Consider the following 15,418-nt stretch of genomic DNA (forward strand, 5'->3'; position numbering starts at 1 on the left):
TCATGTCTTGCTGGTGTGAGATGGAAGAGCTAGTGGGCCTGAGCAGTGACCTGGTCTGGGTTTGTGGCCTGAGATGTCTTTCTGCCTGTTTCTCCTGCAGCATCACTGCAGGAAGTGTGGGAAAGCTGTCTGTGGGAAGTGTAGCTCCAAGCGCTCCTCCATCCCGCTGATGGGGTTCGAGTTTGAAGTGAGGGTCTGCGACAGCTGCCACGAGTCCATAACGGATGAGGAGTAAGTGTGGTGGACACTGAGCCAGCTTGCACTCCAACGGGGGAAAACTCCTGCAGCTACAAGGGCCTGGGTGGGTGCAAGGCTCCTGGAGGGAGCAGCCTGGCATGGTGGTCCCTGGGCTTTCTCAGGAGGATAAGGAGGAGATGAAGTCAGGAGGGATAGAGAGCCCCTCATCCCTGTCCCTTTCATGCCAGAAAGGTCTCAAAGTGCTGTTTTATGGAATGGTTGCTGAATTAATGGCTTACAGCAGCAGTCAAATACTTTTTTCCTCAAGAGAGAACATTTTGGGATGAAATCCTGCAGTTACAGTTCTTGCTGATTTTTGGATTTCTTTCTTCAGGCGGGCGCCTACAGCTACTTTCCATGACAGCAAGCACAACATTGTTCATGTACACTTTGATGCCACCAGGGGATGGCTGCTGACCTCGGGGACAGACAAGGTTATTAAGGTAGGAGCAAGGAATGTGCTCTAGCTCCTGTACTTCATTTCCCTTCCCTCTCCCACGTGGCTGCGTACCTGCCTTCTTCCACCCAGAGACTTCTCACTTGGGATTGGGATTAGCATTTCTGCCCAATAAGGACCAAGGAGGTCTTGGTCTGTGAAGTTATATCCTGAAGGGGCTGGGACAAGTGCTCACTGTAGCTTTCCCTTGAGGAAGACCAACGGTTTTTCAACATGCTAAATCTCAGTGTGGGTAGATAAAGAAATAGCTAAAATAATGACTAAGTTATAACAGTTTGAGTAATTTAAAAAAGCAAAACCCTCACAATGTGTTATGACTGTTCTGATCATTGAAGTTAGTAATGTAGTGGGAGTTTTTTTGGTTTCTTTTAAGGCCAGCTATGAACCTGGCTCATACAGGTGAAAGCTGGTGACATACAGAATGTCATTTAATCAGCTTACGCCACTCTGACATAAGTGCTGGACAATTAAATCAAATTACTTCAGACTTGTTGCATCCACCTCTAACCATGTTGCCCCTTTGAAGTAAGCAAAAAGGGTGTAAATTATTTAAAGGTTCTGTTTTTACTGCATTTTATTGTCTTTTACCATTATTCATTATGTTGTTTTATTGTATTTAACAGTTGTGGGATATGACACCAGTAGTGTCTTGATGTTACATCAGTGGAACTTGAAAGGTGATATTTACAGAAGAAACGGATTTCCTAACCCTAATTATACTGCAGAAGATAGATAACACTGGGCACATACGGCAGATGAGAAAGGAACTAATGTGTTTACAACAACTTTATGTCCTCTGCTTGATCCAGGCTGAACATTTGCACGAAGACTCTTTCCACTTCTTCTCAAAATATACAAGAAGGTATTTTTTTAACTAACAGTTTGTACGATCTGACTTTGGTTGTCTTGAGTTCGTTTGGAAAAATCTGTGTGCAGTGCAATTTTTAGTTTTTATATTTCAGTATGTCAAGATACTTGCTGCTTTGTACAGAGGGTTCTTGGGTTGTGTCTTCCTCTGTGAGTTTTTAGTGTCAACAGACTGTGTAAGGCAATTGGCTCTCCCTGCAGCCAGTACCTGTTGGTTTGGGATATTTCCGCTGACCATGCTCTTTCCAGAGGAGGAAATCCAGGCACGGTCTCTGGGTGCATCACCGAGGAGCTGATGGACTATTGCAATTCCTAAAAGGGCTCTACCATCTACTTGTCCTAGTGGGCATCATCCAGAGAGCATTCATTGGTCTGTATAATCTGCCTGCCTCTTCTTTTGCTGCACAAGTCACAGAACCAGGGGTCAGGTTATTCAGCAACAGATTTCTACAGAAAACTGAAATAGTTTTCCAGCTCAGAGCATTCTGAGGAGTACACAGACTTGTTTGAGTTTGATGATGCTGACAGTCTGATTCAAATGAAATTATTGGCAACAGGAACTTTTGGGAGTGTGTGCATGGAGGGGGGCAGATCTAAAACTGGTCTAGATCTGAAAAGTCTGGTTTATCTCTACCTCTACCTCTACCTTGCACAGCAACATTTCAGCATTTATACCTGTCTGTGTTGTTGAAGATGAATTTTGTTCTTCCTGTTTTCCATACGGTTAGTCATATTTATTTTTTTAAATGCTGATGGTTTTTATTAATTTTCTCTATAAACCAAGAAGTGATATTGCTGAATGATGCCCATTGTCCTGTTGTCATATTTTACAGTTGCTCTTAAAAATAAACGGTATTCAAAAACCTGGATTGACCAAAATTACCTTTTTGAATGACACTGTCTAGGTGAATAAACTAAAAAAGCTCTTTTGTCCAAAGGGACCGTCTCTGAAGAGCCAAGTCTCCATTCCATTAATCCATGTTACTTTTTAGCATGGTATTACTCACACACTTCAAAGAAACTGGTGTAGAGAATTTGCTCTGCAAAGGCTTTCCTACATCTCCCGTTTCAGTGGGCCTTGTGGTTATAGCTGCTGTGACACAGCACATTGGTGGTGCTCAGTCTTGCCCTGTTTTGGACTTCCCTTGTGGAGGCCATGACATTTGCCACTACAGGGCACATTGCTACCTGGAGAAGCCTTGTGTTCTCTCTTGAGAGAGAATGCTCAAAGAAAATAAATCTTCTCCTTTGATTGCCCAGCAGCAATTCACTTTTGAGGGGAAAAAAAATGGTTACCTCAATCCATTGCATTCATTCTGGTCCAGTGACCTGCTGCAGTAAAGGGTGAGTGGACTTCTGTGTGCACATGACAGGACTGCTGTGTACTTTCAGGGAAAATTCTCTTTTTGAACATCTTGTAACGTGTGACAAAGCATTTTGCAGTCATGTTCTCTGAATTAACACCACCCTGGGTTTCCTGGATGTACAGCCTGTTGTTGGTTCTCGTCTAGACAGCATATTTTAAAGCATATTTTCAAATATAATTCACACAGTACTGTTATTTTTCCAACTTGAAAGTTGTTTTCTCAGTCTTCCTGCTTTCTCTCATGGAAACTAAATGCTTGTTTCCTCTTGGAATGCTTTTCATCAAACCTTGTGCATGTTTTCTGATGACTGAAGCGTTCCTGGCTGTCAAAGCTATGCAAGATGAGCAAGTGGCCTGCCATATTTCATTCTACCTGAGAACATGTACAAAGCTTTCCTGGACTATGGTGTTCCATGCTCCCTTGGGCTTGGGGCCTTTTGGCCAGAGACCTGACTTGTGCTGTGCAGGGAGCGCATCTCATGGTAACAGAAGCATGGGTATGCTGAAGTGAATTTAAATTGCTGCTTAGTGCTCGGTTCCTGAGGAGACAGCAGTGGCACCAAGGCTGGGACTCCAGCATGAATTGTGCTCACACTGATGGAGTGATGGAGTCAGCAAGCAGAGGATCTGCCCCTGGGTCAGCACCTCCTCCTGAACATGTAATGTGCAAACAAATGTGAAGAACTGATTCCAAAGGAGACTGCATTTGAGAATGACTTGTTTGGACTGTTCTGCAATAAACTTGTGGCCACATCTCCCTTGTCTTCCAAGGAGTCATGGTTTCAGTGTTGCTTATATGTAGATATGAGGTATGCAAAACAGTTTTGCAGAATTTTCTTGGCTTTTCTCTCTCACTGAATGACCTGCAGGGTTATCTGGATTTAAGCTAAACATCTCCTTATCTTTCAGTTTCAGGACAAACTGCTCTGGGCTTAGAAAATTATATAAGATGCAAGTGAAGCTGAGGGGGAAAGGAAAATTTGTCCCTTTGCAATGCCCTCAAGAGCTGTAATGTAGAGATTATGAAGAGGAAAATAGATGTATCTAATTAATAATTCTTTTACTTTCCAAATGAAAAAAGATTTGAAACTGTGAGAGTTAAAATGCCTGCCTTCCTCTTGTGCTGTGTTAGAGTAGCAATCTCACTTTCTTCTCTCTGCTGCTTAGTTTCTTCTGTCTGCTTCTTCTTGATGCATATGAAAAGGGATCTCAGTTGCCTTATCCTTTTTTTTTTCCATTTTGCTTGCTGAATAACAAATCTGAGCTATTTTTATGAATTTCACTATTGGAGGATGGGAGGAGGGTGTGTTTTGATACAGGTGTAAACTATGCGGTGCCACATACCTACACACACTCTTAAATGAAGCCAAGCTCCCTTTCCCTGGGGCTGCTGAAGGGCAGTACCTTTTAGTGATACCTCATGCTGTGAGAGACAAGGGGCACACAAACCTTGCTCGCCTCTCTCTGCTCTACACATCAGAAAAGGTGATTTTCATTTCTCTTCTTAGCTGGTGCTTCCTTGTGGGAATTGTTCTCCAGAGCATCTGTCTGCTGTTCTCGGTTTTAAAATGAGCAGTGTCTGTAGGGCCTAGGCAGGTGATGGGGCAGGTCACATACACAGTGCCTGAGCAGTTTGCTAGAGTCTTGTGTCCCAGGTGAGGCAATCTGAGCACCAAGCTTCAGTCTTTTTAAGCTGAAAATGTTTAAGTGAAGGGAAAAGAATGTGGGCATCTGCTTGCAATGTGGCATTGATGATCCTCCCATCTACCAGAAGACTTAACGTCATGGTTAGATGTTGAAACAGAGCAATGATAGGGCTACAAGTCAGCCATTCTGACAGAGGATAATCCTGGACAGTGACATTGGTGTACTCAGCTGTGAGCACCCTTGTCTGCAGCTGCTTCTTGCAGCCAAGCCCAGGTGACCTCCCTGCTCTGTCCTCCTGAACTTGAGGCCATCACCTGCATGTCAACATGTGGGCTCTTAGTACCTCAGTAGTGGTTACTGCACTTTGCCTGAGAGGGTGGCATGGGCATCTCAGGTACTGGGAAAGGGAGGGATGTGTTGCCTCTGAGTTGGAGAAATGAAACAACTATATGGAGCCCGGCAAAGGACCACTGAGATGGTGAAAGGTACTGGAGCATATCTGGGAGAGCTGGGACTGTTCATCTTGGAGAAAAGAAGGCTCAGAGGGATCTCATCAGTGTGTATAAATGCCTGAAAGGAGGGTGCAAAGAGAATGCACGGGTGACCAGTGACAGGGCCAGAGGCAATGGGCACAAACAGAAACACAGATTTCCTTGGAACATCAGGAAACCATTTTTACTGCAAGGGTGACTGAGCATGGAAACAGACTGGCCAGGCAGGTAGTTTGTGGGTTCTCCGTCTTTGGAGAAAACACAACTGGACATGACCCTGGCAACCACCTCTAGGTGACCCTGCTTGTGCATGACCAGATGACCTTTGAAGGTTCTTTCCCACCTCAGCTAATCTGTGATTCAAAGTCCATTTAATGCCTGTCTCTACTCTATTGTTTAGAGAAGGAAAAACATAACTATCCTTAAATCTAAACTACTACCAAATTAGTTACTAACAAATTAGCAAATATTACCTATGTCTGGCCTCGCTGTTCCAAACAGGATTTGCATACCAACAACCAAAGTTCTGTTTTGTAGCACACAGGAAATAGGGCTACCATGTGTGGTTTTACAGGCTGTGTCCTTTCCAGGAGACCACACTGAGCACATGGGATGTTTTCAATTAGAAGATGCAACAGTAACAACAAACTTGATCATTTTTTCAGGATGCATTGATGTGCTGAGTTCCTTCAGTGATGACCTCTTACATAATATTGAAGAAGACAGAGATTTTTCTCTTCAAAATTTCATCTTGTGAATGTTGGCAGGAAATCTTTGCTCCTCAGAAATAAAAAAAAACCAGCGTTCCCAGTTTGCCAATAACCTGAAGTTTGGGGATTTGAGATTAACTTTGTGTGATCACATGTGACTTTTGATTGCATTTTCCCAGTTTGGGGATTTTCCCTTGTGACCAGTCTTCGGCCATGTCTGAAATTGTGTTTGCTGCAGGACACATTGTACTGTTCAGAAGAGAAAGAGATTGAGTTCAATTGAAATTGCTGCCAAGTAGGGACATTGAACTCAAACCAAAATAAAAACAAGGGAGCGAAGTCCTGGCAAAGTTTGTGCAAAGAGGGGACACCAAGAAAGAATGTTATCAGCATACAAACAAAACCTAAAAAACCAAACCAAAACAAAAAGCACCTACAGTATAGAAATGAATATTCATCAGAACTGTATAAAGCCAAACCATCCCCCCATCCCAGTACTGTAATCCTGCCAGCAGCCATGGTTCAGATCCAGAAGCCACAAGGAACATAGAGTTGTTCCATCTATGAAGATTTGACTTCCATTTCTTGTTCTTTGGTTCAATTGCCAAATAATATTTATCTACCTCAAGTAATTTTTTTCAAGGACTGCAGTAAATGCGTAAGCACTTTGATATTAAGAGGATGGGGAAGAGTCACATTTCTACTGAGATGGTACAGAAGATGTGTCAGGCCTTATGAAGATTGTCTCTCCAGTTATTTGTTCTTTAGATATTAAATAATCTCAATTTATTAAAGGGTTTATCACCTTTATACTTACATTTTATCACAGGTCAGGGCTTCCTTCAGATGTGAAAACCCCTTTGCTAACACCCCTATTTTGTCCTGTCCCAAGAAAATTCTGTGGGGTTGCCACGGCCAAGTAATTAAGAAATTTTCACAAACAAACAAGTTCACAACCTCCTTGCTACATCTTTGTCATCAGCACTAGTTTTGGCTGTGGTTTAGCTTTCCGAAGGCTGAGCCTTGTTTCTGACTCTGCTTGGTAAGTTACGTTTGTCAGACTGACCAATATCTCTCATGGACTTTGCTGTTTTTTTGATTAGAAGGATTTTATATAAAAAAAAAGCTCCTGCTGGCTTTTGTTCAAGTTTTGTAGGAATGTTGCTCAACCATTTGAACATCTTTTCTACCAACTACATTGTAACACTTTCCAGTACTGCTCCATTATGTAAATAAGTGGTCGCTGATGTAGCTGAATAAACTGTGGTATCTTAACCCCACTAAAATAATTTCTATCAGCTTTTGGCTATTTCTTTTCCTTCTCTATATGTGTAATGAGGAATGTGGTTTACTGAGTTTTGACTGGAGTCATTCACCTGCTTGTTCTGTGAATTGTCATAAAACTGACAGCTGTTGTATGGACATATCTTTTGCCAAGACAATTTCTTGGCCTGAGTGCTTGGCAGTGGCAGCCCAAAGGAAATGGTGTCTGGGCAGCAGAGGAATTGCGTGATTTTGTGCATCACTCCAAGGCTCCCTGTAGATTGTGGATTCTGAACTGAAAAGTAAACGGAAGATGCTCAAGACTTTTAACCATCAAAGAAAATGGCACTTCCTGGGACCTCTCTCCCCGAAAGTGCAGTTTTACCACTTTTCCCCTGTTTGGACAATATTTTTATCTGTGAAATGGCACTGGTACTGACGGTACAGCAAAGGTTTGAGTTGTTTCTCCTGGCAGCAGGGTAGAAACCTGTCCTGCTGAAGACCTTTGGCCAGGCTGACACTGTATCCCTTCATAAAGCTGAGCATTAGCTTTTATTTTGAGAGAGAACAAACTTCCTTCAGAGGAATACATTATTTTTCTTTATCTGATGGCTCCTTCTAGAGAGTGGAACATAAATACTGACCTACTTCACAAATTGAAGTTTTCTGATCACTTTTAGTCCCAGAAGTGTTTTTGTTGCACTTGCTCCCTATCAGATTTGGTGCCTTTTCAAAGCCTTCTTTGTCTCATTGTCTAGATCAGTGCTTTTTTTGACTTCAGGAATACAGAGTTCTTGAGTCATCTTAGTTGCATTTCAAAATCATCTCCTGTAATCAGTCGCTGGCTCTGTCTGAATGTGCCCAGAATTACCTCTCTTAACAAAGCAAGAGATGGAAGCCTGAGACAAACAGGAAACACTGTGAGCTGAGCTAGGGAAGATGCAAGGCTGTGCACTGCCAGAGTGGAAACTGTCTATATTAAATTACTCTGGGTGGATGTTGACCAGCACTAGTTTTACATAAGTATGATCACATAAATGTCATGAGGTGGGGTGCTTTATTTTTGCAGGGAGGGTGAGAGGAACTTACAGATTAAATTGCTTCATAGCTGCCCTCCTCCACTGTTCCATCAAGTTATTGTTCCCTGAAAGAGTAACTCCATGTTCACTCTCCACTCACCAAGTTCAGCACTGCTCAATGAAAACTGGTATTGCTTCAAGTACCATGCCTTTTAGAAAAGCTTTGTCATTACAAAACTACAAATTAGAGCTTGTACTGACAATTGAAATGGCTGGGACTGTCCCCCACCTAGTAAATTTGTTTACACTGAGGTCTGCAGGACTGAGTTATCAGGCTATAATGAAGGATATAGCAGAACTCCCTTTGAGTCCAGGCAATGCAAATTCAAAATCCCACCTGAGTCTTGTTTAACAGGAATGGGTGGCCCTGCTCACACCCTGTTCTGAGAAGAACGCAGAAGCTGGAGTGTGTGTTACTGCAAATGCCAACAGTTGGTGTTTGCAGTTTACTCCAAAATTGTGAGGTATGGGAGTGCTCCCATTCTAAGGCAAACAATAAACAATTTTTTACACCTTTCATCAATATCAGGTTGATTTAGTTGTTTTGGTTTTTTTTAGCAATGAATAAAGATGACCCAGAAATGAACCTAAAGACAAAATGCAGTTTACAAAATCGTTTGATACCTGTTACATTGACCTCCTAAAATTTTCATCCAAGACAAAAAGAGAAGTTGCAGTGGCCCCTGCATCACTGCAGTCAGTCCTGCTGCAATGATGATGGGCTGTGCCTTTCCATTAGGATGTAGAGAAATTACCAGCTCCACATGTGCTCTATGGTGCTACATTTCTGTGCAAGATCCCTGAGTTTGATCCCAGACTTCCCAACTAGGCAACTTCACAAAATGAAGAAAAATGTGAAGCTATCAGAGTGAGGTCAGTGTGTTGGGTTCCACATGGACTGGAAAGGGTGGCAAGAGCAGCTGCTGTGCTTGTCCTTCCACTCCCATGAACCGGGTGTGCTTGCGAACTCTCAGTGTGTACTGCTTAGCAAGGACCTGTGCCACGTTTATTTTCTGGTCATCTGTCACTGGATGCTATTTTTATTTTGCCCATGAAGTTTTAAAAGTGGAAGAGGAGACTGAGGGGAGACCTAATCAGAGTCTACAACTTCCTTGTGAGGGGAAGAGGAGGGGCAGGCACCGATCTCTTCTCTGGGGTGACCTGTCACAGGGCCCAAAGGAATGGCCTGAGGTTGTGTAAGGGGAGGTTTAGTTTGGGTATCAGGAAAAGGTTCTTCACCCACAGGGTGGCTGGGCACTGGAACAGGCTCCCCAGGGAAGTGGTCACAGCACCAAGCCTGAGTTCAGGAAGTGTTTGGACAATGCTCTCAGGCACAGGGTGTGACTCTTGGGGTGTCCTGTGCAGGGCCAGGAGTTGAACTCCATGATCCTTGTGGGTCCCTTCAGACTCGGCATAATCTGTGAGTCTGTAAATGTATTCACTTACGTGAAGGTGCAAGTCATTCTGGATTGCATTAGACAAGTCCTCTTGCTGGCTTGCAGCCACATGCCATGTTTGCTGTCGTGGAATCAGGCTGAAATAAAGCATCAGCAGGACCATAATACCAAAGTGTGTGACACTCTGGACTTTGCCTCTAGTTGCTGTTCCTGTGGTTTAGTTCTTTTTAAATTACAAGTGCTCTTAAACCATAGCATGTTACTCTTTGACACTGTGACCAAACTTTAATTAAAGCAGTTTTCTTAACTTTGACTTCATTTTTAAGCTGAGACACAAAATTAAAAATACAGACTATTCAAATACACTAGTGCAGAATGTGGACTAAAATGTGTTAAATATATACAAATACAGTGCACAGTTTTTACTTTTATGAACTATTTAAATACCAGTCATTAAACTTTTCTTCTGTACTGCAGAGCTGAGAAGCAAATTGGTGTAAATACTAAATAATGCAAATGTTTTTATTAGCCTTGCAGCTATTGGGTTAAGAAATGTAGTTACTATATATACTTCCAGCCATGCTCTTGTTTTGGGTAACTGTATTTAACAGTTGAAACCACAGAAAATGTTAATACCAGATTTGCAGGAAATAAACCTGTGTACAAGCCTTGCTGTTGTTTTCTTTCACTGTAGTGCAAGAAGGAGTTAATTTTATAAATTAGGCCATAACTTGAATGGTGACCCAGCCTCTTCAGGAGGAGCTGTGACAGCTTGACTTGTCTCAGCACTGCTTATCATGGGAAATTTTTTCTCAGGGCTTCTCTGACAGTAAAGTCTTTATTTTTAAGGACATTGACTGAAAACAGCAGTTTTTTTCTTAAACTCTTACTTAATAGGAGTTGTTTGACTGATGAAGAAATACCATCAGCCAGGAGGAAACTAATGTAGAGCAGATGGAAGGAGCTCTCCTTTGTCCATCAGCAGTTTTTAGCTGCCAGTCACTGCAGAGAGCTCAAGAACATCTGTGTTACATTTGTGTTTAGATCCTTGGTCCTACCACACTGGTGTGAGCCACATGTGAAACAATGCAGCAACTTGGCTGAGTTCTGGAGGCAGCTGGTTAATAAACACAATCAGTTCAGGAGTAAAGGCGTTACCTTGGTTAGTAATAGTTTTGGCTTTGCAGTAAATCTGAAATAATTAAGATAAAATTAGTCCCACCAGAATGTCTTAGTCTGAGCTGATTGTCTTCAGCACTGTTAGAAAGATGCAGCACTGTAGGTGGTGTTTCTTAAACTAGATCCAGTAAATCCCTGTGAAAAGCCCATTTTTCCCTCTACTGATTTAGAGTGAGAAATTCAGTGAGTAATTCAAATGTCCACAGACAGGTAAGATGAATCCTGTCCTCTGTGTCTGGAAGTAAACAGATCCAGACAAAACACAAACCTCGCATCAGGAGGTAGATTCTCCTCTAAAACCTGTGCCCTGCCAGTGTTCCCTTCCCCTCTTAATCCATTCACAGTGATAAAACAATCCCCTTTGATCTCTCACAGAATGAGCAAGCATGCAAGGTATACCTTAGCACGTTGTTTCTTTTCATGCCTACAGTCATGCAACCATTTCTCTGCTGTCTCCAGACATGTCTGGGTGTGTTGTGTTGAAACCTCCTACTTCATGGTATTTTGACATAAATGGGATAATATTTAGCCCTGGCTCCATCAAGTAATGTGGAAGGCATTTGGCAGTGTTCCTGTATTCTTGCTATTTAAACATGAGGAAGCAGATCACTTCTGCATACCAGCACCAATTTATAGAAACTAAAGGCTGTGAGGAATCCTTCCCTTTAAACTAAGCAGGCTCTGCAAGACAGTTTCTGCATTCCCAGTTACATGTTTGAGTCTAATCACCCTCATGCAGAGAAGGAAGCCACCAACCTGTCAAATATAGGAGTTAAAAATTGTTTAAAACATTCCCACTTTCCTGAAGTCCTTCATGAAAGCTACTGAAAGTACACTCCTCTGCATTTCTCTGTGCTGAGTGTTTTAAATTATTCTAGGTAACTTTACAAAGTCTCAGGGCTTATTTTAATGCCTCTCAATTTTTCTTCCAATCCAAAGAACACAACCTTAGCATGTCTTGAGGCAGCAACTGCATTTTCACAATGGGAGAGACTTGGCAGCAGACTTGGCACACAGGTGCCACTCTACCATCTCATTATGAGAACACCTGAACCTAATTTGTTTTTAACAGGCCTATGGCATCCTACTTCCCCTCAACAGTAGATTACTGTGTAATTAGAAGATTTGTGGTGACAGTGTCAGCAGACACTAAATTCCTGGAGAAACAGATTTAAACTTCTGGGAGAACTCTTCCAGCATCTCCATTAGTTTCTCTTCATCCTCTGGTGGACTGTGGGTGTATGCTAGGGGTAAGTGTGTAGGGACTGGTTGTCTGTCTGGAAAAGAAAAAAAAAAACAAACAAAACATTATGGGTACATTTAACTCTCTTATAGCAGAAAGGAGGTTTTTCTGATAGACTCTGTACTGTCCAAACATACCTCATGGTCTTGAAGCCAGGCAAATTAACTTTCTAGGTACCTGTAAATAATGCTAGTTAAGCATACCTTCTAAACCAAAAATTAAACCAATTCAAATTGTATTTTGGAGCTAGAGTGATTTTTCTGTAGCACAACATGACCTGGAGTGTGCAGCAAGCCCCCATTTGCAGCTGGGGACAGTTAAGGAAAAGGAAGGCTTCTTTGTGGAATTATGCCTGTCACTAGTGCAGCATCTGCAGGCAAAGAGTAATAGCTGAAGTTTGTTGCTGCAGGCAGAGGATGATTTTGCACTTGAAAGAACATTTTTCCTTGTCTCCAGGATAACGTTTCTAGTAATGTACAAATCCCCAGCTGGGACTTTGTAGTTAGGAGTATTTTCAGTCTTAAAATGCTTACCTTCATCCTTAGAAACAGTGGTTAAATTCTAAATGCAAAGGAATTTGGGTTTATTGCTCAGTCACCATAAGTGACATGTATCCAACCAAGTGTGCTCAGTTTGATGCTTTGCTTGGTTTTCCAAATCTCATGCCTGTCACTCACTCTGTAAATACAGCTGTTACCACTGTCCACTCTAAGGGATCTTCCCCTCCAAAAACATTATGTCTAGAGCCTGGGAGCCTTATGACACTGCTGTCAGGTGTCTGTGGAACAACAGTCAGAGCACTGGTGCAGCACTGTTCAGTCTACTTAGCAAGCCAACTTCCGCAGCAGCCAGCTGAGACAAAAAGAACAAGCTGTTGCAACCCTGAGCAGCAGATTTCCCTGAAAACCTACCAGGCTGCCACTGCCCCAGGAGAGCAGAGGTATTTGCTCTCTTAAGGGCAAATATTTACCTGACTGCACACACTACATAACTTCTGCTCATAGAAAACTGAGGACAGAGACAGGAATGTTTCCTTCTCCAGTGATTATAAGTGGCTTCCCACCTAGCTATAGTCCTTCCAGTAGCCTGTGCTAAAGTTTGGGAACTAGATATGAAAGCCAAGTTCAGCATCACACAGAAGATGCTTCTAGTCTTGGAAAGTAGGTCTCTGTTAAGCATTTTTTATATATTTTAGTAGATGCAGAGAATTCTGGTAGTAGTAGTCATGTTCTCACTTTCCTTTATTATTTTCTCAGGGAAAAAAAAAAAAAAAGCTAGCTTTGGTTTGCTCTCAGAGGGAACAGAAGAAGAGAATGCAGAAAATGGAGGGAAACTAGGGAAACTGTGACTGATTTGGAAAACGGCTGCCTAGGATCAGAAGCGTGGGGTTTGTGGCAAAGTGCTCCCATACCCCAAACCCTTCACTGAAGGGGCCTGAAAAGTGCTAAGCTGTGGCTTCCAAAAGGTCGTAGGAGCAAGAAATAACTGATTTCACCACAAGACACAGAACTTCTCTTGCAGCTTTAAGAGCAGTCATGCCAGGACCGAAGCTCTCAAAAGTCAGTAGCTTTAGCTAAAGAGAAAGGACATGTTCTCTATTTACCAAAGCTGGGAGTAGAAAAGGGACAAAGGGAAGAGCCTGGTGGAATTACGAAAGAAACAGAAAGAACAGCCGAGCAGAAACATTAGGATGAGAAGAAAGGGATCGGAGTAAAAGAAAGGCAAAGCCTGGTTCTACAAAGAACCAGCTGACCAGCTGGGATGTGGGGTTTCCACATGCACCACATGCTGACATGATAAATGCGTGATTGTCTGTGGGACAGAAGGGACAAAGTCAACCCAAATGTGGAAAAGTCTGAAGTTCCTGCATTCTCAGTATAGAAATTCAGTGAATCAGGATTTGAGTGCCTCATCCAACAGAAGCACAGAGCTTCTGTAAGAAATTACCCTGAGCTTTCTCTTTCTGGACTGAGGCATCCCTGCTTCCAGCTGCTCCTACAAAGATGCCTGTCATTTGCCTGGGAGAAAAGAAAGGCTCTGCCCTACTTTTCCATTCCCTAAGCTCACAGTGCCAAAAATGCCATTGTGCTTAAGTCTTTACCCAGTGTTAGAGAAAGGCGGACTTGGCAGTTTTAGCTAGCATGGAACAATAGGAAGAACCTGTCAAATCGTAGCCAACTCCCAGTGCTCTGTGAGAAAGATGCTCATTTTCTAGCCTCATAAAAGATGTTATTTGACTGCTGTGATTCACCTTCCCTTGGCACAGTCCTACATGCAGCCATTTTCATTACAAAAATCCCCAACCCTCCTTAAAGAAATGCTTTGTAGTCTCTATCAGCTACTTTAGAGGACAAAAGCAGGAATATACTAATTTAACACAATGTTCACTCGAACATTTAGACTTGAAACAACTTTGAGGAATGCTTTATCCTTTGCACAAGCTGCCTGGTGCAGCCTTCATCCCCTTCCAGGCCAGACAGGGATCCTAAGCTCAGGCAGGCTGAGGATCTGCAGTCTTTGCAGTGAGACACTGCTCCTTACCTTGGAAGAACAAGCCACTGGGCAGCTTTGTTGCTTCAGCTGACACCGCCAGCCACAGGACGGTGTCAGCTCCCTGGGCCTCTGTGCGCAGCGAGTTCTTCATCCTCTCGTAGAAATCAGGCATGGATGACCTCACAGCTGGAAAGGGTAACAATGCAATGGTGGCCTGCCATGCATAGTTTTTTTGACACAAAAAAAACCCCAAAAAAACCCAAACAAAAAAACTCCCAAAAAACCCCAGAACCAAAATCAAAACACCTTCAAATCGCCATTTTGTGTGTAGGAAGGAGAGGAGGCAACTCTGGAGCTTATGGAAGTATTTCCCCCTATCTGGGAGTAGGATGGCTTGTGGGAGAATAGCACTAAGCCACAGATGATCCAGCACTCATTTGTTTGGGTCAAATTACAGAGACAAAACTGACAACAAGATCTGTAAGAGGTTCCTCTGTCAATTCCATTCTAAACTGTAAGGATGACAAACATGGGGCAAACAGAAATTCCAAAAAGCAGTATTGTAATGGGATTTTTAGCTCTTCTTTTCTCACCAGTTTTAGGAAACCAGTTGCAGCACTGTATTTAAAAATTGCTTACTTCCTGTCTAAAATCTGTTTTCATTTTATTTTGTCCAACAGATGGTGACTGTGGGCCCAACCAATGTAGGTGTTTATTTCTGGGGGTTGGAAAGTCTTTGAACTTTAAGGCGGGATAATTCTATGGTTCATTAAGTTTGAAATCTGCAAAGGAAGTGCAAAAATAAATGTATTTTAAAGAAAAAGAAACACCAGGATATTTATTTGGAAAGGACTACTTTCAAGCATAAAGTAGGCAGGGTAAATGGAAACTGCATCCCTATAAAAGACCTAGAGATTTAACTGCTATTCTGCATCCCAAGCTTGGGCACAAGGGGCTGGAAACACTGGGGAATGCAACATGCATAGTGC

The 15,418-nt window shown here is 42.5% G+C and overlaps 2 protein-coding genes across 10 annotated transcripts in view; one reads left to right on the forward strand and one right to left on the reverse strand.

The window, feature by feature from the left end:
- Nucleotides 1-2,428, forward strand: part of WDFY2 (WD repeat and FYVE domain containing 2) — a 65,155-nt gene extending 62,727 nt beyond the window's left edge. For both annotated transcript variants that reach the window (XM_002197781.6, XM_030273210.4), the window contains 3 exons: nucleotides 101-231; nucleotides 572-680; nucleotides 1,318-2,428. In XM_002197781.6, the coding sequence (XP_002197817.1) occupies nucleotides 101-231; nucleotides 572-680; nucleotides 1,318-1,347 (270 nt within the window). In that variant the 3' untranslated portion in view covers nucleotides 1,348-2,428. The remainder of the gene's footprint in view (nucleotides 1-100; nucleotides 232-571; nucleotides 681-1,317) is intronic.
- A 7,345-nt stretch (nucleotides 2,429-9,773) lies between these two features.
- The window catches only part of DHRS12 (dehydrogenase/reductase 12), a 28,762-nt gene continuing 23,117 nt past the window's right edge, over nucleotides 9,774-15,418 (reverse strand). For all 8 annotated transcript variants that reach the window (XM_041716269.2, XM_002195131.7, XM_072929376.1 and 5 more), the window contains 2 exons: nucleotides 14,478-14,615; nucleotides 9,774-11,970 (listed from right to left, as the gene is read on the reverse strand). In XM_041716269.2, coding sequence (XP_041572203.2) covers nucleotides 11,843-11,970; nucleotides 14,478-14,615 — 266 coding nt within the window. In that variant the 3' untranslated portion in view covers nucleotides 9,774-11,842. The remainder of the gene's footprint in view (nucleotides 11,971-14,477; nucleotides 14,616-15,418) is intronic.

Source organism: Taeniopygia guttata, chromosome 1 (assembly GCF_048771995.1).
Source record: "Taeniopygia guttata chromosome 1, bTaeGut7.mat, whole genome shotgun sequence".
Classification (NCBI taxonomy): Eukaryota; Metazoa; Chordata; class Aves; order Passeriformes; family Estrildidae; genus Taeniopygia; species Taeniopygia guttata.